This window comes from Canis aureus, chromosome 4 (genome assembly GCF_053574225.1).
Source record: "Canis aureus isolate CA01 chromosome 4, VMU_Caureus_v.1.0, whole genome shotgun sequence".
In the NCBI taxonomy this organism is placed as follows: domain Eukaryota; kingdom Metazoa; phylum Chordata; class Mammalia; order Carnivora; family Canidae; genus Canis; species Canis aureus.
Window position 1 is genome coordinate 73,736,153 of NC_135614.1, and position 23,677 is coordinate 73,759,829.

The 23,677-nt window shown below is 44.0% G+C and overlaps 1 protein-coding gene and 1 long non-coding RNA gene across 2 annotated transcripts in view; one reads left to right on the top strand and one right to left on the bottom strand.

Annotated features, from left to right (window-relative positions):
* The first annotated feature begins 428 nt into the window (after positions 1-428).
* Positions 429-23,677, top strand: part of LOC144312982 (uncharacterized) — a 38,234-nt gene continuing 14,985 nt past the window's right edge. The window contains exons 1-10 of the long non-coding RNA XR_013378623.1: positions 429-508; positions 1,839-1,926; positions 2,095-2,437; positions 2,971-3,101; positions 9,036-9,173; positions 9,377-9,495; positions 18,818-18,926; positions 20,004-20,071; positions 20,166-20,214; positions 20,747-20,900. This is a non-coding gene — a long non-coding RNA (uncharacterized LOC144312982). The remainder of the gene's footprint in view (positions 509-1,838; positions 1,927-2,094; positions 2,438-2,970; positions 3,102-9,035; positions 9,174-9,376; positions 9,496-18,817; positions 18,927-20,003; positions 20,072-20,165; positions 20,215-20,746; positions 20,901-23,677) is intronic.
* LOC144312981 (uncharacterized) lies at positions 15,037-16,844 on the bottom strand. The gene is made up of 4 exons (XM_077896202.1): positions 16,678-16,844; positions 16,346-16,557; positions 15,650-16,148; positions 15,037-15,259 (listed from the first exon to the last, which is right to left on the bottom strand). The coding sequence occupies exons 1-3, from the start codon at positions 16,685-16,687 to the stop codon at positions 15,750-15,752; spliced, it is 621 nt and encodes a 206-aa protein (XP_077752328.1). The 5' UTR covers positions 16,688-16,844; the 3' UTR covers positions 15,037-15,259; positions 15,650-15,749.

Genomic DNA, 23,677 nt, shown 5'->3' on the forward strand with positions numbered 1-23,677 from the left:
GCCTTCCTCGTTAGTACGGCAGGAAAACGAGTTTTACCGCACATATAGTTCATACTTTTTTTTTTTAATAACCATTCTGAATCTTGGTTGGGCCCTGTTTTTCAAAATATGAGATAAAGTACGTGGGGGTTGAAGCCTAAGTTAAGCACTCAAAGTAGCCTTCAGGGGAAACAAACGGTGATATATTCGCACAACCACCTACAAAGAGCTTATCTATGAAAGGATAGAATAGCAAGTGTCCAGAAAGCTCTTGTTAATTCAACTGGACATATTCCAAGCCCTGTCTTGTAGGCTGGTGACAGTGAAATATTCAGACCAGGACCGTGTCCTTGGTGACTTCTGTGTTCATTAGAGGTGGCCTCTATGATGGATGAAGGCCGTTATTATGAGGTAGGTGCTGATGAACTGTTCTTCATCTTCACAGAGGACAGAAAGAAAGCAAGTGGCCTCAAGGTGTAGCCAACGGAGTCATCCTGTCAGAAAGTCTGCTTCTAAGGCCATTTTTAAGGTCTGACTAGGTTGTGCTCTAGCTCCCTCCTCTGGGCTCCCTCAGTATTACCCTGCATTTTCCTCAGCGGGTTTACCACCGTGTGGAGTTGTTTAGGTGCCAGTAGGGACCAGTAGACTGGGAACTCCCAATGGGCCTGGCTCCTTCCTCATCTATTTGGTCCCTCTGCCTCAGCCCCTAGCTGGCACTGGCTGAGGCCTCAGTGGATGTGACTAACTTTGTCCTTTGAAAGCTTCCTAGAGTCTCTCTGTGTGTGTATATGTGTGTGTGTGTGTGTGTGTGTGTGTGTGAGAGAGAGAGAGAGAGACAGAGAGACAGAGAGAATAGGTGAGAATGACTATGAATGCTCTTGGAAATAGTTTACAATCCTGGATATCAAATAAGTGCATGAGGAGTGTAGCTGAATACCTAGCTTGTTGTTGATAATAAAGACATAGTTATTGACTGACTGACTAAAAGAAGGCTGAGAAATGGGTATTTGCTAGAGGGAGAGGTGTGGCTCCCTCTCTAGAGCTTTTTAAGGAAAATGATAGTGATATTTCAGAGATGGGGTGTGAGCAACCTGCTGAATGCACATTTTTCCCCCTAGACCTACAAGGTGATTGGAACCATGAGGCCATATACTGGGTGGTCAGTATTTAGCTGCCATTTATTGACTACTCCCAGGTGTCAAGTGCTTTGTACATGCTATTTCACTGAATTTTCACATACTTCTGGAGATGAATATTGTTCCCCCAGTTTTACAGATGGGAAAATGGAGGTTCAGAGGGGTTGGTTTATTCATTTAGTCAACCATATTTATTATTTTTGTGCTATGTGCTGAGCACTGTGACTGGCTCTAGGGATACAACATTGACGACAAATAGAGTCGTCATCCTAGTGTGTTTACAATCTAGCAAGAGAGAGAAACATAAAAGAGGAAAGAGATATTGTTTAAACAGTGCTGTTGAAGTTTATAGCAGGAGGGAGCCCAGTAGGAAGGAGTGAGATATGGGGGAGCAAACAACCCATTGCAATGGGTTTAGTTAGAAGTGTTCCATAGAGTAAGTACTAGGTGCTAGGTGAGCACACAGAAGACAGTCAGAGAGGCTTCTTAGAGGAAGCAATGAATAGGAGTTGGCTAGGTTACAAAAAAAGCAGAGAGTGGCGGGGAGGGGAAGGAAAATGTTTCTAGGGAACAGAGTATGCAGAGGCCAAAGGTGAGAACTACCATGATCCTTGAAAGTTAATTCCAGCTGGAATATGGATTTGGAATTAGAAATAAGGCTGGAGAGGCAAGCAGTGGCCAAATATTAAGCATTATCATAAAAAGCTTGGACTTGATTTTAAGGCAACCAGACAGAGGATGAAGGTGGTGGTGGCCTGAATAAAGTCGGAGCAGGTTAAGTGACGTGTTCAACGTCTCATGACAGAAAGAGGTAATTTGGGATTGGAAATTCAGAAGCTCATCCCATGACCACTGGCCCACATTGCCAGAAAGCAGTCTACAAACTAGAGAAGAAAAGGTGGAGACTCACTTGTGGTTTTCTACCAATCTCTCCCTCCTACTCCCAGCCCCCGTAGCTTTCCATTTTTTATTTCCCCAGGACCTGCAGTAGCCCAGAAGAGGGTGTGTCTCAGCCTGGGGACAGGTGGGCGATGCTGGCACCAAGGAACAGTTCTATGACAGCCTTCCTGCCTCTCCACTGCTTTCCACCCCTTCCCCTGGGGTTGACGTTTCTGTCCACTCCACATCAGTGCAAGAAACAACCTGGCTGCCTCCAGAGGGTGAGAAAGCTGCACCTGGAAGGCTTTTGCTGCCTTCCTAAAACATGAGAAGAAAAAGAAGCAGGTTCCCACCTTGTAAGAGGAACAGTTTTCGGGTGGGATGAAGACAAGATGCCCATGTTCTCTTCACCGCCATTTGTGTTCTTGTCAAGTGGATTCGAGGTACATATGCTTGTGCATTGTTTTGCATTGTTTTCCTGTATACCTCCTCAGTGGAGGGCTGCCATCTTGCCAATGTTTAACTAAATCTGCATGCCATTATTTCATATTTTGGAACCCCAAAATGTTAAAATGCTTTCATGGTAAACAAAATTTTTTCAATAATTGCTCAAGAAAATTTGGAAAAGTAGGCTTGTTCTCTCCATCTTTATCTTTTCAGCAGGATACTTGCCTTTGTTCATTTTCTTTTTTCCTTTTAGTATAGTGTACTGGGTAAATGTGCAGTCTCTCTCAGAGTTTGCATCCTGAATCTAATACTTTCTGGCTAGGCAACCTTGGGCAAATTACTTCACATTTCTGTGCCTCCCTTTCCTTATCTGTAAGAAAGAAATAATAATGTGATTTGTCTCACAGTATGATTATGAGGGTTGAATGAGTCAATCAGAATATTTGGCACATAGTAGGTTCTTCATGGTGTCAAGCTACCATTGTTTTTTATTAACTAGCTTGCATAATTTTTTTATTCTAATCCTCAGATCCAAATATGCTTTTAGGAAAGCCTTTGGAGAGATAAGTAGTGCTGAGCACCCTCTCCATGTGAAGTCCACCAGTATACAAGGAGGTGATTATGAGATCATCAGGCTCCCCTGAAGATTGAAAGCGGGAGGTACAATTCTGCTTTCCTAAAGCTTCTGAGAGTGTTCAGAAGCATTTGCAAAGGATGAAATAACATCCTATATGTTAACACATGTCACATCAATCATTCCCAGCCAACTTCTGGGGCAGCATATAGCACACAGCCCAGTAACAAATTGCAGAACCACAAATGATTTTTTTAAATGTAAATAATGTTCATTGTATGAGTAAAATTCCAAAAATTTTCCCAAGTCACAGAGGAATGTATGTGCCTTTGGAGAGTGCCTCTATCTGTGTGTGGTTTGTGCTTTTAAAACCACATGAACTCCTATTGTTTTGAACAAAGTTTTTGTCACAGGTCAGTTAATTCTTTCATTCTGAAAATGAAGTGACTTTTATTTTCTTCCGAAACAGCTTTAACTAGAAAGTGCATGCATAAGTGAAGGGAGAAGGCTGCCCTTTGATTCTTCTAGATAGAGGCTGTGATAAACAAGTTCTCGACAGTCTGCACTGCCTGGGAATGTGCAGGTGACTATGGAGACAGCCGTGGAGGCACAAGAACGGGCATATGGTCCTCATTGGCACGGCATACCAAAGTAATTAAAAATGTCTTAAAATGCAGAAACCCCCTAAACTGTAAAGTATATCATGGTAGATGTCAAATTAGCATTTTCTGCCTCTTTTAAACAATGCCATAATCTCATTAATCTGCAGAAGGAACCAAATGCATGGACCTCAACCAGTTGGCTGGACATATGTTGCATATTGGACTGGCCATTTGGTTGGATCTGATTAAAGTGGAGAAATTGCATTTTATTTTGGGCACTGAACCCAAATCTGGGCCTGCTTATTACTTTCTGAGCTCCCTTTTTAAAGTGATAGGTTTGTAAGTGCCAAAAATTCAGTACCAACTTGCATTAAAAAAAAAAAAAAACCTATAAAGAAACTACACAGAGGAAAAGGACAAGGATTGGAGATGGAGACATAAGGCTGGCTTTGGATCATTGAGATGTATTAAATATCAGTATTCACAATATTATACATTAGATCTGTCAAATCTACAGGATCACGCTCACTTATGGGCAAGGTGGCTCAGTTGATCAAAACATTGTATTTATTTTGCATGGTATCATGTACTATTAAGTCTTTTAGCACATTGCTTTGTTTTTAAATTCTTTATTAACAAGTGTGAGAATTTTTAAAATCTAAATATTTTTGAAAGGGAATTGAATGTATATCGTCTGCTAGCATGGATGCACCCTCTGTTGTAGCCAGTTTGGGCTGCTATAACAAAATACAATAGATTAATTGGCTTAAACAACAGAAATTTATTTCTCACAGTTCTGGAATCTGAGAAGTCCAAGATCAAGACACGAGCTGATTTGGTGTGTGGTGAGAACTCTCTTCCTGGTCTGCCTTCTTGCTGTGTCTTCACATGATAGGCACAGAGCAGTCACCTCTCTTGTGGTATCTCTTCTTAAAAGAGCAGTAATCCCATTCATAAGGCCTCCACCCTCATGACCTTATCACCCCCCAAAGGTCCCACCTCCAAGTACCATCACCCTGATAATTGAGGCTTCAGCAAATGGATTTTAGGGACATTATAAATCCATAGCACCCACTGGTATTTCCCGAAAATTTGGTGTGTGTTTAGTGCACTGTGCTAAGCATTGTAAGAATACAAATTTGTATGGAACGCTATAAGGTATTTGTGGTTAGGCCAAGTTCACTACGAGCTCACCTGATGGGCAGGGTGTGTCTTCTTCAGAAAAGGGCAAAGGGCAATAGGGTTTCAGAGGAAGATGAGATCATCTCTGGTGTGTATTTGGTGGGAGGAGTAGGATTCTGACAGGAAGATGCAAGCACTGGAAGGTGATTTGAAATCTCAGGAGTAAAGGTGGAAGGTAGGAAGTCACAGGGAGCTAGATAAAGGAGGGTACTGGAGGATAAGTTTGAAAAGGTGGATGTTGGGGACCATCTTTTGGAGGGGACTCAATGGCAGATCACAGAGCAGTGGGCAGCAGGGGGCTACTGAGGGCTTTTGAGCAGAGCATGACAAAAGCTGGACCTGTTCTTGAGGATGAATAATAGGGCAGTGTGTGATGCGTGGGACAGATGAGTGAGAACCTCAGTTAGGAGATGAGGATGGCTGACCCAGTGAGAGGGGATGAAGCCCTCCTCTGAGGAAGGGCAGTGAGAACAGAAAGGATGAGAGTCAGAGTTACTGTGGAAATAGAATCCATGGGACACAGACGCTGAGTGACTGCTGGCTGATGCTCATCATAGGGCCTCAGAATTGTCATTTTATGTTTTATTATTATTATTAAAGATTTTATCTATTTATTTGAGAGAAAGAGAGAGAGAGTGCAAGAGAGAGCACAAATGGAGAGGGAGAAACAGGCTGCCCATCCTCAGGGAGCCCGATGTGGGGCTTGATCCCAGGACTCTGGGATCATGGCCTAAGCCGAAGGCAGCCGCCCAGCAGACCGAGCCACCCAGGCGCCCCCCAATTGTCACTGTAAACAGTGATGATCATTCTACATTTGGAGATAGGCTGGTTGTCCTAAAGCGCTCTGGCGATAAAATGCTCAGTAGACAAACTTGTTCTATTAAAGATGTCTTTTCGAAAGCGGAATCTTTCATTTCCTCGGAGCAAAGTAAGCTGTGTCTGGGGCAGAATGGTTGTGGGTGAGACAGGGACCAGGGCTCATGTTCTGTTTTGTTTTTTTTTTTTTGTTTTGTTTTTTTTTTTAAAGATTTTATTTATTTATTCGTGAGAGAGAGGCAGAGAGAGAAGCAGGCTCCCTGTTGAGCAGGGCTCCATCCCAGGACCCTGAGATCTTGACCTGAGCCGAAGACAGATGCTTAACCAACTAGGCCACCCAGGGGCCCTGCTTATGGTCTGTGTTAAGCTGTCCAACACCGCACCCTAGAGATTAGACATTCCTGTTTGCTCGCTCAAAAGAGGAGGAAACCCGACAGGAGGACCAGAGCTGGAACTGTCCCCACAACTCAACCAGGCCACATACATTCTTCTACAAGCCTAAATGTTTTCACGAGGTCTCAACCTGACTTTTTTCATCAGTTTTATGAGAATTTCTGCTAAGATGGTGGTTGAAGTGGAGAAACACGTTGGCAAGGATTTTGAATACTACAGTTGCAATAGTCCTCCAATATCTATACGGAATTTTCAAATCAAAGAATGCTCACAGGTTGGGCAACTACTAACTTGTGAGAGATGCTCAAGTCGAAGGAAGAAAGAGGTTTTCCCTTTTGGCAGCATGTTCTTTTGACTTCTGCCCTAAATCCAGAGTTCAGATACAGGCGGGTCTCAGTCTTAGGAGACATAATAGCCATTTGATTTCATTAATCTCTCTTTTTGTGGCAGTAGAATTTTCTGAAAGGAAATGGGACCTCTGAGACTTGGCATAGAAACGGTAAATTAGAAATCTATCCATGAAGACTTCTCTGCATTTAATTAAGTGACACTCTCTAGGGAGTTAGCAGTATATAGAGTAATAAACCCATCACACAGAACTGCTAAATATGTGGACTTCAGTGCCAATTTGTGACAGTCATGGTAAGATTCTAGTGGTATATGAAAACATGCGGAAATGAATATTTTTGAAGAAATACTTGCTAGTGTTTTTTTTGGTCTTGATATTGTGACTCGGAGCTAGGCAAACGTGAATTAAAATGGGTTGCCCAAGTTCAAGTGAAAGTATCAAATCAACATGAACCTTTTGTGGTTTTTCTTACGATGGGGGAGAAGCTGCTTAGAAAGAGTCCTTTCCATCTTGTGACGGGGAACTTCTAGGACAACTTCTACATTGTTCTGTGTGATTCATGGCTGATGACTAGGTTGGAGATATTCAACAAAGCAGTGAGATCTGTTCCTAATCCTGTTGACTCTTTAAGGAATTTCTTTTCTTGTTTCTTTTCTTTTCAAGATTTTATTTATTTATTCATGAGAGACACACACACACAGAGAAGCAGAGACATAGGCAGAGGGAGAAACAGGCTCCCCTCTGAGCCTGATGTGGGACTCGATCCTAGGACCCTGGGATCACGACCTGAGCCAAAGGTAGATGCTCAACCACTGAGCCACCCAGGTGCCCCTAGGGATTTCCTTAGAAATTCTAATACACTGGGCAGCAGCAACTTATGGAGGTAGGGGAGTTAAGATGCACTAATCATACGTTGGAATTTAACTTCATACTGCTCAGTCCATACAGACCTGCCTACTTCCTTGTAGAAAGGAATTGCCATTAATTATAGGCTAGTAAAGGTGTGTGTGTGTGTGTGTGTGTGTGTGACTAGTGTTTTAATGAGATGTGATACAGTTCCATTTCCATCTTTGTGGGTTTAACTGATTACCGTAAACACTAGAAATGGATCTTGTTTTGATGTTGTCATTATCTTTTTTAAGGATCTTGCATCCTGGGGACCCCTGTGTGGCTCAGTGGTTTAGCGCCTGCCTTCAGCCCATGGTGCCACCCTGGAGTCCTGGGATCGAGTCCCACATCGGGCTCCCTGTATGGAGCCTGCTTCTCCCTCTGCCTGTGTCTCTGCCTCTCTCTCTCACACACATGAATAAATAAATAAAATCTAAATAAATAATAAATAAAAGGTGAAAAAAAGGATTTTGCATCCTTTCTGTGGCAGGTATATCCATTTAGTGACAGCTTGAAAAATTTTAAAGCTTTCGGCAGATTTTTTTTTAAACCACCTTAAAACATTCCCTCCCTATTAAAAGAAGAGAGGAACTTATGAGCTCATTTTGTAGATGATAAAACCTAGTTAACTGAAGCATTAAGTTAGCTCAACCCCTAGCGATGTTAGTGGCAGAAAGCTCTGGTTGGGGGCTGTAGGGTGAGATCTGGATCTAAGTGCTGACTGCCCCTTCCTACATGATTCACCTTGGGCAAGTCTTCTAGGTCTGAGCCTCAGTTACCTTGTAACTGTAGGGCCTTGAACCATGTCTGGTACCTAGCTGGGGCTCAGTAAATGTTAGCGGTCATTAGCTTGATTACAAGCCCGATCCCAGTTCCCATGCACAGCTGGAGTCTCACTACCAGTGTCGACTACGCCTGCCTCTGGCTGCAACAGGGATGCTTGGCTGCTAATCTGGGCAATGGGTTTTAACTTCCAGCTTCAATCTTTCCCTTCTGATGTCAGTCTCCTTCTAGATGCCTCCATTTTCTTTTTCTTTTTTTAAAGATTCTATTTATTTATTCATGACACAGGCAGAGGAAGAAGCAGGCTCCATGGTCTCCAGGATCATGCCCTGGGCTGAAGGTGGCGCTAAACTGCTGGGCCACCCGGGCTGCCCTAGATGCCTCCATTTTCAATTCTCTTTGACTGCCCTTCGATAGGAGTAGCCTGTGCCAATATGTTTGGATTTCAATGGCCATTGCTGCTTCATAGACAAGAGCCTCACTTGCAGAATTGTGTAATCTTGAGCCAGAAGGTAGTATGGGCTTTGAAGCCAGATACACTGAGTTTGAATCTTAGTTTCACATCTTATGATCTGAGGAAGTCTAGCCCAAGGATCAGGCATAGCACAGTGATTTCAGGCTTGAGTCGTAGGGTATGACTGTGTATGTTGAAATCCTTGTTCCCTAGATGAATTTACTTAATCTCCCCGAGCCTCAGTGTCCTCATCTGAAAAATGGGGTTAATAATAATCTTTACCTTGTAGGGTTAGTCTGAGGACAAAATGGTACTACATTAAGTGCTCAGCTCAGAATCATGGTGAATACCCAATAAATATTTGTTCACCAGTGTTATTTTCATATATGGCCATACATAAGCCATTTAACCTCTCAGAGACTCAATTTTTTCACCTGTAAGATTGGAATAGTTATATATGTCTCATAAAGATTGACAAACAGATGTGATCATGTACATAAAGGGCATGATGGATAGTAGAATCCTGATAAAGAATTAACTATTTTATTATTAGCCTTCATGCTGGAGAGCCCTTGCTGGTCAGAGGCCTTCTGGGACCAACTTCATGCCTTTCATTTGCTGCTGAAGTTGGACAACATTCCCTAAAGAACTGACACCATCCCAGAGTGGATTCTGTTCCAGGTTTCACCAGGCAAGCCAACCCCTGCCCAGGTGGGGCCTACATAATTGCTGTGCACACAGACATGGCTCCTGGGGCCCCAGTGGCAGCCTGGCCTGTGATGCTGCTGTATTTGATTTCTGTAGGTCAACAAATAAACATTTGAAATTAAATAAGCACGTTAGTCATGGCAGGTTGGAGTTGTTCTAATTAGCTTCTGTCTGGCTTGCTTGCAGGCCTGTGCTTCTCACTGCAAGAAAACTCTGGTCCCAGAGCTCTGAGGGTGCTGTGGCTAAAAGCACTTGATTCTGATGCTTCAGATGGATGCTGGCGAAAGCCTCTTCCTGTGGTGGTGGTGAGTGTGGGGCCTTTAATTTTTCAGGCTGTAGGGAGTTCCTGAGCAAGCCATTAGGCCTAGCACTGGGAATATAAAGACAGGCTAGACATGGTCTTTGATCACTAGGAATCATGATGGGGGCAGAGGCAGAGACGGGCACGCGGAGACCAGGAGCAAAAGATGAGGCCTCTCCAGATTCACACCGTTCTTCTTTGGGGCTTGCTGAGCCAGGTGTGGCTACCTGTGGGCCCTAGACCAGTTTACCTGTGAGAGTCCCAGGGCTCCCCTGAGTCTCTGTCCCTCATGGGCTTAGCTTCTCTCTCTGCTCAAAATCTCTGAACTATCTGGTTCAGCCTGGCCTCCCTTTCCTCCTCTTTCCTGAAAATGTAGCATCTTTTAGACTGAATTACAGTCTCTGTGTATCATTACCCTACCATCTGCCAAACCGGTCATGCATTTAATCATACTGATAATGATGATGATAATAATGATAACAATACATTGCTTTGGTAAAGTTTTTTTGACTCTTCAGAGCAAACTGTATTTTTATCTCATTTTTAAAAGAAGTTGCTATGTATGCATATTCATCATCTCCACCAGGCATGTGAGTAGCAACTATGTTTGTCAGTCTTGGACATCGAAAGAAGCATAATATGCAACATCCATCCACCCATCCTCTACCCTCCAAGGGGAAGCAGCGTGGAAAGTAAAGATAATATGAGCTTCGTCCACTTCTTTGCTACTTACAAGCTCTGTGATCTTTGTCATGTTATTCAACCTTAGTTTTCATGTCTGTAATATAGGAATAATAATAGTAGTTGTTCATGTGTGTGAATCCCATATATCATCCAGTAAAAGAATTAGGCCCCCAAAATGTACTAGGGACTTTATTATAAGCATAATCTCCTACACCGTACTACAGCTCTGCAAAATAAGTATTACTATTCCCATTTTCCAGGTGAGAAAACTGAGGCCTAGAGATATTCTTAAGGTCAGTCACAAAACCTATCATGTGGTAAAGCTGGGATTCAAACACAGATCTTGTAGACACTACACTGGAGCTTATTGGGCACTGAGCCCAAAGGAATGGTATACACAGTGAGAATTGGAGGAATGCAGGAATGAGCCCAAGAGATGAGTGCCTGGTTATTCGGAACATGTGCTTGCTTCCACCTAATTTTTAATGTTACTTCTATTTTTAACAAGACAATAACAACACTTAAGAATATTATTCGGGAATAGTTTGTGTTTAAACCAGTGTTTGCATGTTCTTGGACATTCTGCTCTCAGTCTAGCTTGAGCTCTTTGTATTCAAAGTTTTGCTCAAATAAAAGGGGTATTTTGTTTAAAGGGCAACATTTTGGTGATACAAGACCGAATACTCTGTATGGGAATCTGTGACTCACTTTTGCATCAGTGCCCTCTGGTGGTCAACCTTGGAAATCACTTACTTCTTAACAGAGTGCAAGAACTAAAAGGGAAAAAATTCCTGAATTCAGGTTCCATCTCTCTGACTCTGGCTAAAATATTAGCCAGTCAACCCTGGCATCTTTATTTTCCTATAAAATATCTTTATTAAGGTCCAAATAATAAGGAACGAGGTTAATTTTTACACAAACATTGGCTGTGTTTGCCTTTAAGGATTTGGGTAAATATTTAGGAAAATATTTTGAAATCCACTATTTCATGTTATGTGAATTAATGGCAAAGAAAGTAAATATTGCCTAAAGATTTTTACTTGCTGCCTTTCCCATAGAGTCATTTTAGAGAATGTTGTCCTGGAATAAAGCTCTTCATTTATTTATATCTTTTTCTCCATAAAATCCACTAAGACAAACAAATAAAAGAGACATCCAAGTTGGATTTTGCTTGGGCTTGTTTGGAGTCATTGTTGTTTCAAAGCCTTTGGTTCAAGGTTGAATATCCTACTTTTCCCCAGATGGTCAGGATTCTAGGGTTGGAGTTGAAAGTAAATCGTAGGGAGTATTATTGAAATTTCCATATTTTTCTCTTAGATTCTCAAATGTGGCATCTAATTCTGTGGTCCAAAGGATATCCTGAATGGTGTTCCTCCAAAACAGGTGATAGGAGCAGGTGCTACTGGCCAGCCATTGTGTCAGGTGTATATATGCTGTTTAATCTTCACACTCCTTTGAGATCTGATTATAGCCTCATTTTCCTATAAGAAAGGCACTCAGAGAACTTAGGTAACTTGCCACCCAGCTGGTAAGTGGCAGGTCTGGGATTCAACCTCAGATCTCTGACCTCTCATTTTATGGCTTTGCCTTCTTCCTGTGTAGGAACCCATATGTTGGGTCGTGTTCGTAGGCAGCTCAAACCCCAAACTGCAACTGTGAGCTTGGCTGTGTGTTATGCTCCCTCAGGGGAGAGTCGCAGTGGGGCTGATGTGTTTGTGTAAATGATGTAGGCTGACACATGGCAATGTCACCTCTACGGAAGCACAGGAAACAGAAAGTTCTGCTTTGCCCCCTACCAAGAAGTTACGATCAATAACGTGGATGACCTGCAGTCAGTATGGTGAGATTTGCACAGAGCCACACCTGTCCAGCCTGGCAAGACTCTTTTAAACACAGTAGCTACCTCTCTGGCACAAGTTGGAATTCCCTATTGCCCTCAAGAAACTAGACTCAATCCACACTTGCACCTTACCTGTTATCTCTCTTGGTCCTTGACTTTGCTACTCATTTGCTCATCGTGGGCTAATCCTGTCCCTGAGATTTGATACACTTTGATGCTTTCCCGCTTAATGACGTTAGCTCCCAACAGCAATCCTGCCTCCCTTTCTTGGAAAAAAGTACTTTGTAAAAAATATTTACAATCCTAATCTTCTCACTCACTGATACACTGTTGGCAGGAGGGTAAATAGACTCTTTGGAAGGCAATTTGGCAGTAGCTATCCCGTAATTTCACTTCTAGGAATTTATTCTATGTAACTACTCATGCATATGTTCAAGGATACATTTATAAGAGTGTGCATTGCAGTATTGTTTGTGATAGCAAATAAGTAAGTAAGTAAATAAATAAATGGAAAACCCTTCTAATAGCCATCAGTAGGATACCAATTAAACAAATAAAGGCTACTCGATTCCATAATATGTTCATACTATAGAATCAGGCAGCTGTTTACAAAAATGACATGGATATATGTGTTAGTGTTCCCCCCAAATATGGCCAGAGATGGTTCTACAATATGCTGTTCAATTCAAAAAAACAAGTTGCAGAACTTGTGTATATCATAGAAAAACTATATGATTTTTCATCTTCATAGGAAAAATATATGGAATGATATACACCATCCTGAATGGAGACAACATGCAGCACTTGAGGTCCATTTGATCTAGTGCTCCCAGGACTCCCTATTCCACTCACATGTCTCAGATTTACCTTGGCCAATGCCCCTCGAGCTTGCCATAGGTGGGCCCGAGCCCCAGAGTGTGTGGCAGCTGGATAGTGGGCAGTGTTAGCAAGCAGCCGCTCTCTGCTGCAACTTGGACCCCTCCCCCCAACTTTGCTGTGGGCCTGTCGGGGATATCATCACGAATGGGAGTTCACAGTGAAGAAGGAAGGTGATATGGCCTGGATACGTGCAGTAATTAGTTAGAAGGCATAGTGGATGACCAGCTTGGCAAACTGGAAGAAGCTTGTGGAAGACTCCCCAGACCCTGGGGGGAGCCCCAGCCCCTAGAGAAAGGCTGGTTCCCATAGGTTGACAGATCACTGTGATTTCCCAGTAGGTTGGTGGGAGGCATCAGGGATGTGCTGAACATGTGTCAGGCTGGGGGCTGACAATACCAGGCACGATCTGAGTCCCCGGGGGGTGTGGGCTACCAGGTCAATAGCTAAAAATCAGGTACAAGGAACAAAGTTACACAGAATGGGCCGTAGGGTGAGGAAGGTCTCCAGAACAAAGCAGAGTTTCTCTAAGAGTCTTCTTGTGGAAGATCAGCGTCAGTCAGACCTGGGGTTGGGGCTGGCCCTGGGCATGTAGGGAAAGGAGGAGCTCGGGCTCTGTGGGGAGAGAAGGTATGCAGAAGTGGCAGCTGCAGGTGGCCTCAGAGGTGGGGAATTTTGCCTCTTCTGGTTTCCAATTACCCCAGCTTCTTGAAAAAGTTTTCTTGAAAAAACTGAGTTGAGTGTAGGTGTTGGGGTGGGTAGGTGGAGCAGGAATGGCTTAATGAGCAACTGAAGCTGCCATACAGCACCAGGACTACATTATTCTTTTCATTTGGAATCCTGAAAATGATGAGTATATAAAGATCTTGAGGGCTTAGTGAGAATTGGAAAAACCATCACATCACTGATATTTTAAGAGACTAGCACATGAAATACTGTCCTGAATTTCCGGCCTTTCTGGTGACTGTTTTTTTTCTCTGTCATCATCTCCAATTGCCCTTGCTTCCAGCCACTCTGACCTTCTCACTGTTCCTTGGATGTGCCCCAGGGCCTTTGCACTGATTCTTCTCTATGCTAGGACTATTTTTTCCCAAGATAGCTACGTTCCTCACTTCCTCATCTCCTTCAAGGCTGCTCAAAAGTCACTTTCTCAGGGATGCCTAATCTGACCACCCTATTTTTAGATTGCACTTTAAATTTCCTTTCCTTTGCTCCCCTCCCCACCAAAGTGATCATTGCAAAATTTACTCATTTTGATGTTTATTGAGTACCACCCTTCTCAGCTTCCTTCCTGCTTCCCAGAATGTAGACTTCATGAGCAAGCATAGTGGAAGGTTTTGTTTTTGTTTTTAAAGATGTTTATTTATTTATGAGAGAGAGAGAGAGAGAGAGAGAGAGAGAGAGGCAGAGACACAGGCAGAGGGAGAAGCAGGCTCCATGCAGGGAGACCTACGTGGGACTCAATCCTGGGACTCCAGGATCACGCCCTGAGCGGAAGGCAGGTGCTCAACCGCTGAGCCACCCAGGCGCCCCTAGTGGAAAGTTTTTGCTTTGTTTTGTTTTAATGGTCTGTTTTGTTCGTTGCGAAACATTTGGTGCCTAGAACAGTGCCTAACACAAGGACTGTTCTGTATTTGTTGAATGAATGAACACACTGTAGTACAAGTGGTAAAGGACTTGGGATCCTTGGTCATGGAATGCTGCCCAGATATGCAGAAACCATTTCCAAAGCATTTCCAAAGACCTACTTTCTTTCTCCTCCTTCCACTCCCAAATCCCTATGGATTTAGGTCTTGGCATTCAGCCCAGGAGATATGATTGCTGGCAAAAGTTGAGTGAAACAGTTAAGAGCATGGGTTTGGAGTCAAAGAGACCCAAGTTGGAACCTAAGCCTTTCCACATACCAGCTGTGTGACTTTGGGGAAATTATCCTCTCCAAGCCTGAGGATGAAATTTGTGTGTGAATATATAAAGCCTGGCATTAAATGTGCCATTAAATGTGGTAGCTTATGTTATCAATGATGGATATGGATGAAAGAAATGGAGCAGTGAATTCTAAAAAAGGCGGTTTCCCCCATCATACTCATTCATTTAGGCTGCTTTAGATGAAAATATTGGGGAAAAACCCACCACATTTCCAGTTAATTTAAAAATATCAAGAGATTTTTTAATAGATTCCGGGTTTTTCCTTCAATAAGACAAATTCCTTTTTTAAAAGCCCGAATAAGCACAGGGTCTTGGAGGTGGGCAATGTCTTGGAGCCTCGGGTCTCCCTCCCAGGAAGGCGCATCGAAATCGCGGAGGCACCTCACTCACGTCTGGGACGCGGCACGTGGCGCCAAGCAGAGAATCTGCGTGGTTCCAACATCTGGAGCCCGGTTACCCGCGCAGATGGGAAAGAGCAAAATGCAAAATCAGTGGGTTCAGCTGAGCGAAGCCAAGGCAAGAAAGGGTTGGAGAAAGTGGGTGAAAAGTGAGCCAGGACCAGAGCCCAGGCAGGTGGCTGGGCAGCTTCTTATCTAGAGTGCATGGCTCCAGGAAGAGACGAGGAGATGGGAGGAGAACCTGGAGCTACCTGGAGCAGCCTTCCTGTCGGAACTACCCTCACCTCACAGCCCAGAAGAGGGCTCCAGGGTCACCTCGTACTCCGTCCTGATGCCTGCCCCATCGCCTGGCCTCTTCCCTAACCTGCCCCCCCCACCCCCTCCCTAGTTTCCTCTGCGAGGCTTCCAGGGGGAGCCCTGCCTCAAAAACGCACCTGCACCCGAAACAGATGCCAGGCCGACGTCTGGGAAAACTCCGCCCACAGCTCCAGTTTTTCAAGAACCGGGTAAAGAGTTCTGATTGGCCAGCTAAGGTCACGTGGCCGCGGCAGCTTTTGATTGGCAGCTTCTCCTCCATTCCCTTCCGTCCCCCACTCCCACGTGATCTGACCCAGCCCGCCCCTCGGCGCAGCGCCCTCTGGGGCGGCCATGGCCGCAGTCCCTGAGCCGGCCCTGCCCGCCTGGGCTTACGGTCAAGCGGAGAGAGTGCTCGGGCACGTGGTTGGCCACCTGCTCACGTTTACAGCCTGTGGACAGTGCCAAGAAGGGAGAGCCGCAGGGTGCGGTACGTGGGAGGGGGCGTGGACGGGCGGTGCTGTGCTCCCCGGGGGGCTGCCCCGTGCGGAGCGCGGAGTGGGGGGGCCCGGAGCGCAGGGCGCGGCAGGGGAGCGGGTGAGAGGTGGCGGCGGCTTCCGGTGGTGGCGGCTTCCGGGGCTGCAGGCGGAGAAAGGCGGGAAAGACTCCGAGACCTTCTAAGGGCCTCGCTCGCCCCCATCATAGCCCGGGGGGCAGGGGCGACACCAAAACAAGAGGAAGACCAGGAAAACCCCATTGCGATTGGGAAACCTTCGGAGCAGCAAAAGAACACCAAGGAGCGCCCCCCCCCCCGGGTCTAGAGATGATCTTAATACCCTCCCCGCCTTCCTTGGGTTCAACGCGTCCACCTCCTGTTTGGAGCTTGTACGAGACGAGGGTTTCTCGGCTTCCGAAGAATGTTGCCCTCGGCGGTTCCCCGTGACTGTTCCCGTGGGTATTGTCAAGGACCAACTGGCCTGCGGATCTGGCCTCCACTTCTGATTCTCTAGATGGTGGTTTTGCGTGTATGTCTCACGAAATTCTTTACCTACGAGGCAAAGATAGCTCAGAAATACCGAGCTCTTTTCACCATCTCTTCGCAACGCAGGGCGTGAAGATAGTGACCGTTTTGTGTAGACCCGTAGTTTGGGATGGGCTAAATCGTTACCCCAAAGCATATGCGATGCTGCCCAAGGCTGCCTCCTCCGCAGTCGGTGGATGGGGGGGCGGGCAGGGCCCGCGCTGCTGACTTTGGGGCAAACCCCGCGGGGACCCCACTTCCTCTCAGCAGCAGCCCCGGGGCTGCCTCTTGAACCAGCCTTGTTTCCCCGGTGGGGAAAGTTCTAGAAGGAACTAGAGCTGGGGGTGAGGGGCGGGGGGAGCGGTAACTCGCCCTCGCCACTTGCTACCGCAGAAGGAGCGAGGTCTGGGGCTTCGAGAATCCAGCCAGCGGGTGCGAATTTGCCAGACCATTTCATTTAGCACTTCACTAAGCCTATTAAGAAATATTTACAGATGACACTGCTTGGGCTGCAAAGGGGTGTCCCATGTTTTGTTTGTGGGCTTGTTTCTTCGTCTTCGTGTCTTTTAGTTCTTCAGAATCCATCAGGCACTCAAGCCCCCTTGGTGGTTTTAGTTCTAGTTGCAGACATGCTCCCGTCCCTCAGCATTCAGTTCTTTTAATCTCTACACTTTTTTTTTCTTCTTTTTCCCCCTCTTCTTCTTCTTCGTTTCTTTTCTGCTTTTTAAAAGTTTTTAAGATTTTCTTTTTAAAATTGAAATTTTTTCCAACATATAACACCCAGTGCTCATCCCATCAAGTGCCCCCCTCAGTGCCCATTTCTTCTTTTTTTTAAATCACTTTCTTGCTATCCCTTAGCTGTTCTTCCACTTGTATCGTTCTTCCCCCCACATTATGCCGTGTCTTTGCCCTTCTTCTGTCTCCTTTCTCTTTCATTTTTTTTTCCATCCCGTGCTCCCTTGTTGGATCTCATGAACTCAGAAATTGCCCTCCAAATACCATGGGTATCACCATCTATTCAGTGGTTAAGTGCTGCTTCCACTCTGCCTTGGAAGATGACATTTCCCAGAGTGTTCCCCCATAGAGGCTGACCAGTCTGACCCAGATAATGCTACCAGTTAAAATAACCCTCACTCAGGGCCCATGGGACTCACCAGTCATTACGCTGTATTGGAAAGTAAAACTGATTTGGCAGCCTCATTAGATTATAATCAGCTCAAATCTTCCTTCTGACTTCTCAGAGCATAGCATGTGTCCCTGGGAGCAGCAGAGGAGAGAAAACCACTTCTCCCCAGCTTTCTGTACTTCTTCTAGGCTCTTGGCTCAGATTAAGTATTTGTTCATTGGCCACCATGCCTATCACTTTAACTGGGTTTCTAATTTGTTTGGGAAGCTACAGGGAGCTCCAGGATAGTATCCACTGTCCTAAAAATGAAGTTCCACAGTACAGATTGTATAAACCAGTGGATGCTGAGCCAAGAAGAGTGAGCCATATTCCATAATAATAGTAATAATAGATGCTGCTTACTGGTGTTTATTAAATATCAGACCCTTTTCTATATTAATTAATCTTCAGATTAATCCTATGAGATATGTACTATATTATCCCTATTTCAGGTGGAGGATATTGTGGCACAGGGTGCTTAAGTAACTTGCCCAAACTTACAGTTAATATCTGGTAGATTCAGGATTGGAGCCCAGAAAGACTCTTGTCAGCATCCATGCCCCTCAATATTTTCCTATACCCTAACTTGTAGATAATAGGGAGCTACAGTAGGTTGACAAGTAGACATGGTATAAAAACCATGATGCTCAGGAAGAGTCTTTTGGAACAAGAGATAGATGAGCCAAGGAGTCTGATAAGAGCCTTGTCTACTATATCCTGGTATGCAAATATTAAAGTCTGAATTAGAGTCAAAGCAGTTGACTATGGAAACCTATAGATGTAAGAGATGGCATGAAGGATTTATTTGAACTAATATGGGACGCAAACGGTAGAGCATGGCCTGGAATGTTCTGCTCGGAGAGAATGATGGGATCATGGTTGGAAGAAGAGGTGGCAGAAAGGGCCTCTGACTTGTGTGGCCCTGAGATATTGGGTTGATAAGGTTTCCAAGCTGTAGGGATGAAGCATCCCCCCACCTTCCCATATTCCATCCCTGAAAGGAGGGATGCTGATGTGGATTAGTTACACTCAAGGGGGCCAGCATGCTGGAAGGCGGGGCGCTCGGTGGGAAGAGTGAAAAGATTATAAATAGAACCACCCTGTACCCCTTGTCTTTCCCAGGATGATGGAAAGTTGGGTTCCAGGTATTTCCAGGCCTGAGGTCCCCAAAACCTCTGAGGGGTGAGGCCAGGAAAAAGATGCCTGGAGCGCGTGGAGGTGTAGCTCAGAGGTAAGGTGTGCTCACATTTTCAGGCATTCTCATACTTCCTTCTCTGGAGGGGAAGTGGTCAAATGTGAGACTCAGGAACATGTTGAAGTCTGGGGGAAATGAACCAAGTAACAGCCTCTTCAACCTGCCTTACTCCTAGGTCTGGTCCTAAAGGGCGGGGGGGGGAATGTCTTCAAAACTCAGTTCCCCAGGATAGGGCTAGGAATTTGATACTGAAATTCCAGGCTGCATTGCAGACTGTGTATTGGCTCTTGATCAGTCCTCCATAATCCAGAGCAGCAGTCGTCAATGGGGTGGAATTTAAGGATGCGGTATCCATCTTTATCAACCATGGTAAGGATACCTTCTTTGTTTAACCAGTGTATTTTTTTTTTTTACTTTTTTAAAGATTTTATTTATTTATTCATGAGACACAAAGCGAGGCAGAGACATAGGCAGAGGGAGAAGCAGACTTCCCACAAGGAGACCTATTCGGGATTCCATCCCCAGACCGGGATTACGCCCTGAGCCGAAGGCAGATGCCAGCCACTGTGCCACCCAGGCGTCCTGTCTTACCAGTTTAAATTCCTGTCTCTAGTTCTTTAGTGACCTAAGCTGCTTATGCTTACCCATTTCAATAAGATACCTGGTAGTGATAAATATCCTTGAAATATTTGGTTCAAAGAGCTAAAAGGAGCTACAAAAGTAAAGGCATCTCCCTTTACCCTCTGAAGTATTGTGAGGGCCTGGTAAAATGATATATCTGAAGCTCTAATTTTAAAAAGCTCGCATTGCCACCAAACAAACAAAAACCATGGGCTATGTGAATGTTAATAATTTGTAGATGTTGGTGGAGGTATCAATATTCTTGAATAACACATGTTCATACTTCATCTTTTTAATTAACAAAGTCCTTTTTCTTGTAATTTCAGCAGGAGAGATCCCAGGGTAAGAGAACAAAACTTGGATTTATGTGAATAGGATTTTTTTTATTTCATCACTGAATCCAAATAGTGTTTTCCTAGTGTGAAAACAGATGGCAGAGACTTTATTTGTGGTCAAAGGCATTATGTATGAGAGTGAACCTTTCTTCAACAGGCAGATTTGAATAAATTCAGGAAGTGATTTAAGACATAATATGTCTCCTGGAATCTGATCTATAGCAGGTACTTTTATTAACAAAATTTATACACTCAAACCCAGTGAATCAGAGAAGCTAATTTTCATTCTGGCAAATCATGATTTTTTTTTTTTCCTTAGCCATTGAGTACATGCCTGGAGATCAGGACTGTCTGGGAAAACTCAGTTTGTGAGTCAGAGTCTGCATGTTTCTTCATTCTTGCTGAAGAGTGTCTTCTGATCTTGTTTTCAAGACCTCATGGTGTTTAAACTATTTGAGGAGATAACCAAATCCTGGCTTGCTGTTAACCTTATTAGTCTCTATATTAATTTTGGTATCTCCAACAATGCAAAGTTTAAATGGGATATATTGTCCTTAAAGGATGTTTAGAAACCGTAAGTCACTCTGCAAATGTGAGGTGGTACAATTATAACACACAGTTTTGCTATAATGCCAGATGTCTCCTACATTCCCCATGGAAATTAGACAGTTGGGTTACCGGTTCCCTGCTTCCATAGTGTAAGTTGAATGACTACAGTTTTGGAACCAAAATATGATACCCACTGGAGGTTATTAAGGGCCATACGCAGATGTGGGAAATGGTTAGAAATATGTGTTTGCAGTGACTTAACTGTCATGGTATATTCTTGGAGCAATTTCCTCCTGAGTTCATCAGTGAGTTTCTTGGACTGTAATTCCTTGATTTTTCTTCTCTTCTCAGTTTCTTTTCCCCCTCACCAGTATATTGATTTGAGTTCACATACTGAAAGAGGATGACACAGGATGATAGTGTCAGAACTGGCCTGACGGCTCTGAACTGGACAAGGTGGAGGTGATGTCCACCGATGAAATCTTTGCTTGGCAATGTAGGGCATGTGAGTCTTGTAGATCTTGGCGGGGTGGGGGGGCCCTTCACCTTTAGTGGGATGAAAATTTCCTGGTTAACAATAACTTAAAAAAAACCAAAACCAAATTCTATTACATTAAGTCTGGGATGGAGTCCAGGAATCTATATTTATAATCATTCTAGGGAATTCTGCTGCAGGTGGTTGAAAAGCCTGCAGTTTGAGAAATACTTCACAGAGTCCTAACTCCATGGCACCCTCATGCTCAAGAAAATTGATTACAGTTACTAAAGTCACTACTTTTCTTTATTTTTTAAAGAAATTAGGTAGGCTCCACACTCAGTGTGGGGCTTAAACTCATGACCCTGAGATTAAGAGTTGCATGCTATAACAACTGAGCCAGTCAGGTGTCCCTAAACTTTTCTTTGTGTAGAAATAATGTAGTTCTGTCTCAATCAGTGAATGAACGAATGTGGCCTTGTCTACTCCAGGAGGCTTAATGATTCTGATCCCTTCCTTACCAAGGTGGGGAGAGCAAGGTGAATAGATATCCCCAGAGATGACATGGTCTCAGTGACCAGAGAAGCAGTTTGAGAATATAGATCCAAGCCTTCAATACCTTACACTTGAATCACTTTTTCTGAGTTGACTTGTAAATCAATAAAAAACAACCAGAGTCAGCCAATTAGTAAATAAACACAAAAACAGAAAGAGCACAGAGGATGACATAAAGCAGTGGGGATCTAGTTCAACCTGTAGGAGCACTATTAAGAGTGACAGCTCAAAGAGCCGTGAATTATGTTTCAAAAGGGATGTGATCACTAAGGAGGCAGGTTCTCAGTCTCAAAATGCTACTGTGTGGCTTTCATAAAGCTATTTAGATACCTGTTATTCTGGGGTCTGACATGTAAAAGGTACAAGTGGGGCTCAGTGTAGAGAGCATAGAAATGTGTTATGTGCCCCCCAACTATTTACTTTTGGCAGGCACTTGGAGGGAAATGGAGCCTTGGCTCTCAGACCTTACAGGTAGTTTGGCGCATGTTTTCATGTGTACCTACTGAGTGCTCAGCATTGAGCCCAGAGCCACGATAGGCTTGACTCTTGTTCTGTGTTCATTAGCAGCCAGACAGCTGCCTTGCATTTCTCAGAGCCAAACTGAAGCTGGCTTGAAATCCCTGGGTGTAGCACACAGACATAAGAAGCTTTCAATATTCTGAGCTTTCACTCTTGCTTAAAGGGCCAACTCTGTCCCACAACCTGGAGAGATTAAAATGCCAACTCCTTGCTGCAGATCACTAATTTCTAGTTCCAAAACTGAAAAAACAAAAACAAAAAATGAAAACCACTGACACACTTGAGAAAGAGGCATCTAACCCCATGTGTTAAGTAGTATGTGGGAGCAAATATGAGGCAAATGTGCAAAATATGGACTTTAGGATCCTTAGACTTGAATTCAGATCCTGATACTGTCACTTCTTGTTCTCTCCAATCAGTTTCCTTATCTTTAAAAAAAAAAAATTCTACCTACCTCATCAGGTTTGTGTAACAATAACATACAAGCACATATAGCACAGTAGGGGCACATAACAGGGACTTGGGAAATATAAAACACTCTGTTCTGCTCCTTGTCCTCATATGCTGAGCCTTGGCAAAACTTTGGATCAAATACACAGTACATGTTGGTTTGGACTTTTCTGAGATGAGTGTGCTTGGGAGAGAAGGCCTGTGTCAGAGTTCTCTGCAAATTGAGTGTAAAATACCAGAAACCAGAAACCATTATCTCTCTAGGAGATTGTTTAAAACCAGAGTTCCTTCCAGAAGAGGGCCTAGGACAAAGGATTGTATGCAGGTCCTTTGGGAAGTGAGCTCAGGGAACTAGAGTGGAGGATGGGGAAAAGGAAAAAAGACAAGAGGGGAAGCCAGTTCACACAAAGGTTTGTTATCAAGTTTGGTCACAGCTGTGGGAAACTGTGGCCTGCCCCTTCTGGGACTGAGAACCAGGAAAAATGCCTCTCGGAATTGTCCACTCAAGGGATACTAGTGTGGCGGGCGTCTGCAAGCTGCCATCCCTGACTGGTCAAGGATTGCCCCCATGTGCTATCTCCCTCATATTGCCAGCTTTGAGCAAGTGTTGGGTGGTTACCAAAGTGTTAGACCAGGTGTCTGAGTAGCTGAGGTAAGCATGCAGCAGAAGCGAGGTGCCCCAGGAAAATCAGAGTAAAATGTGAGGTTCAGAACATGTGAAGTGGACATGACCATGTCCAACATTGGGATCAACAGGAAAATGAGCAAGTGTGTTTCTCCTTTTAAATCTCATACCTCAGATACCTTTACAAAAGTAGCTGCTAGAATATTTTTCAATTGCCTCCATGTGGCATTATGCAGTCTCATTGGTCTCCTGGTTTCCTGAACTCTAATCCACGTACAATCTTAGTACTTTGTACTTGATGACATATTCTCTTGGTTGTCCTCCAGTTTCTTTACATGTTTTACTTATGCCCCTCCTTCTCACAAGAGACACTTCTCTCCATGAGTAGCTTGGGATGGAGTCTTCTAATTTTTTTTTTTTTAATTCCATCAGTACTTAACTGTGCTCAACAAAAACCTGTTGACTTGAACTCATTTGATAGATGATAAATCCTTTCTTTAGTGAATAGGCAGTAACTTCTTTGACATCAGCCATAGCAACTTCTTTCTATGTATTTCTCCTGAGGCAACGGAAACAAAATAAAAAAATAAACTATTGGGACATTAAAATAAAAAGGTTCTGCACAGCAAAGGAAATAATCAACCAAACTAAAAGACAG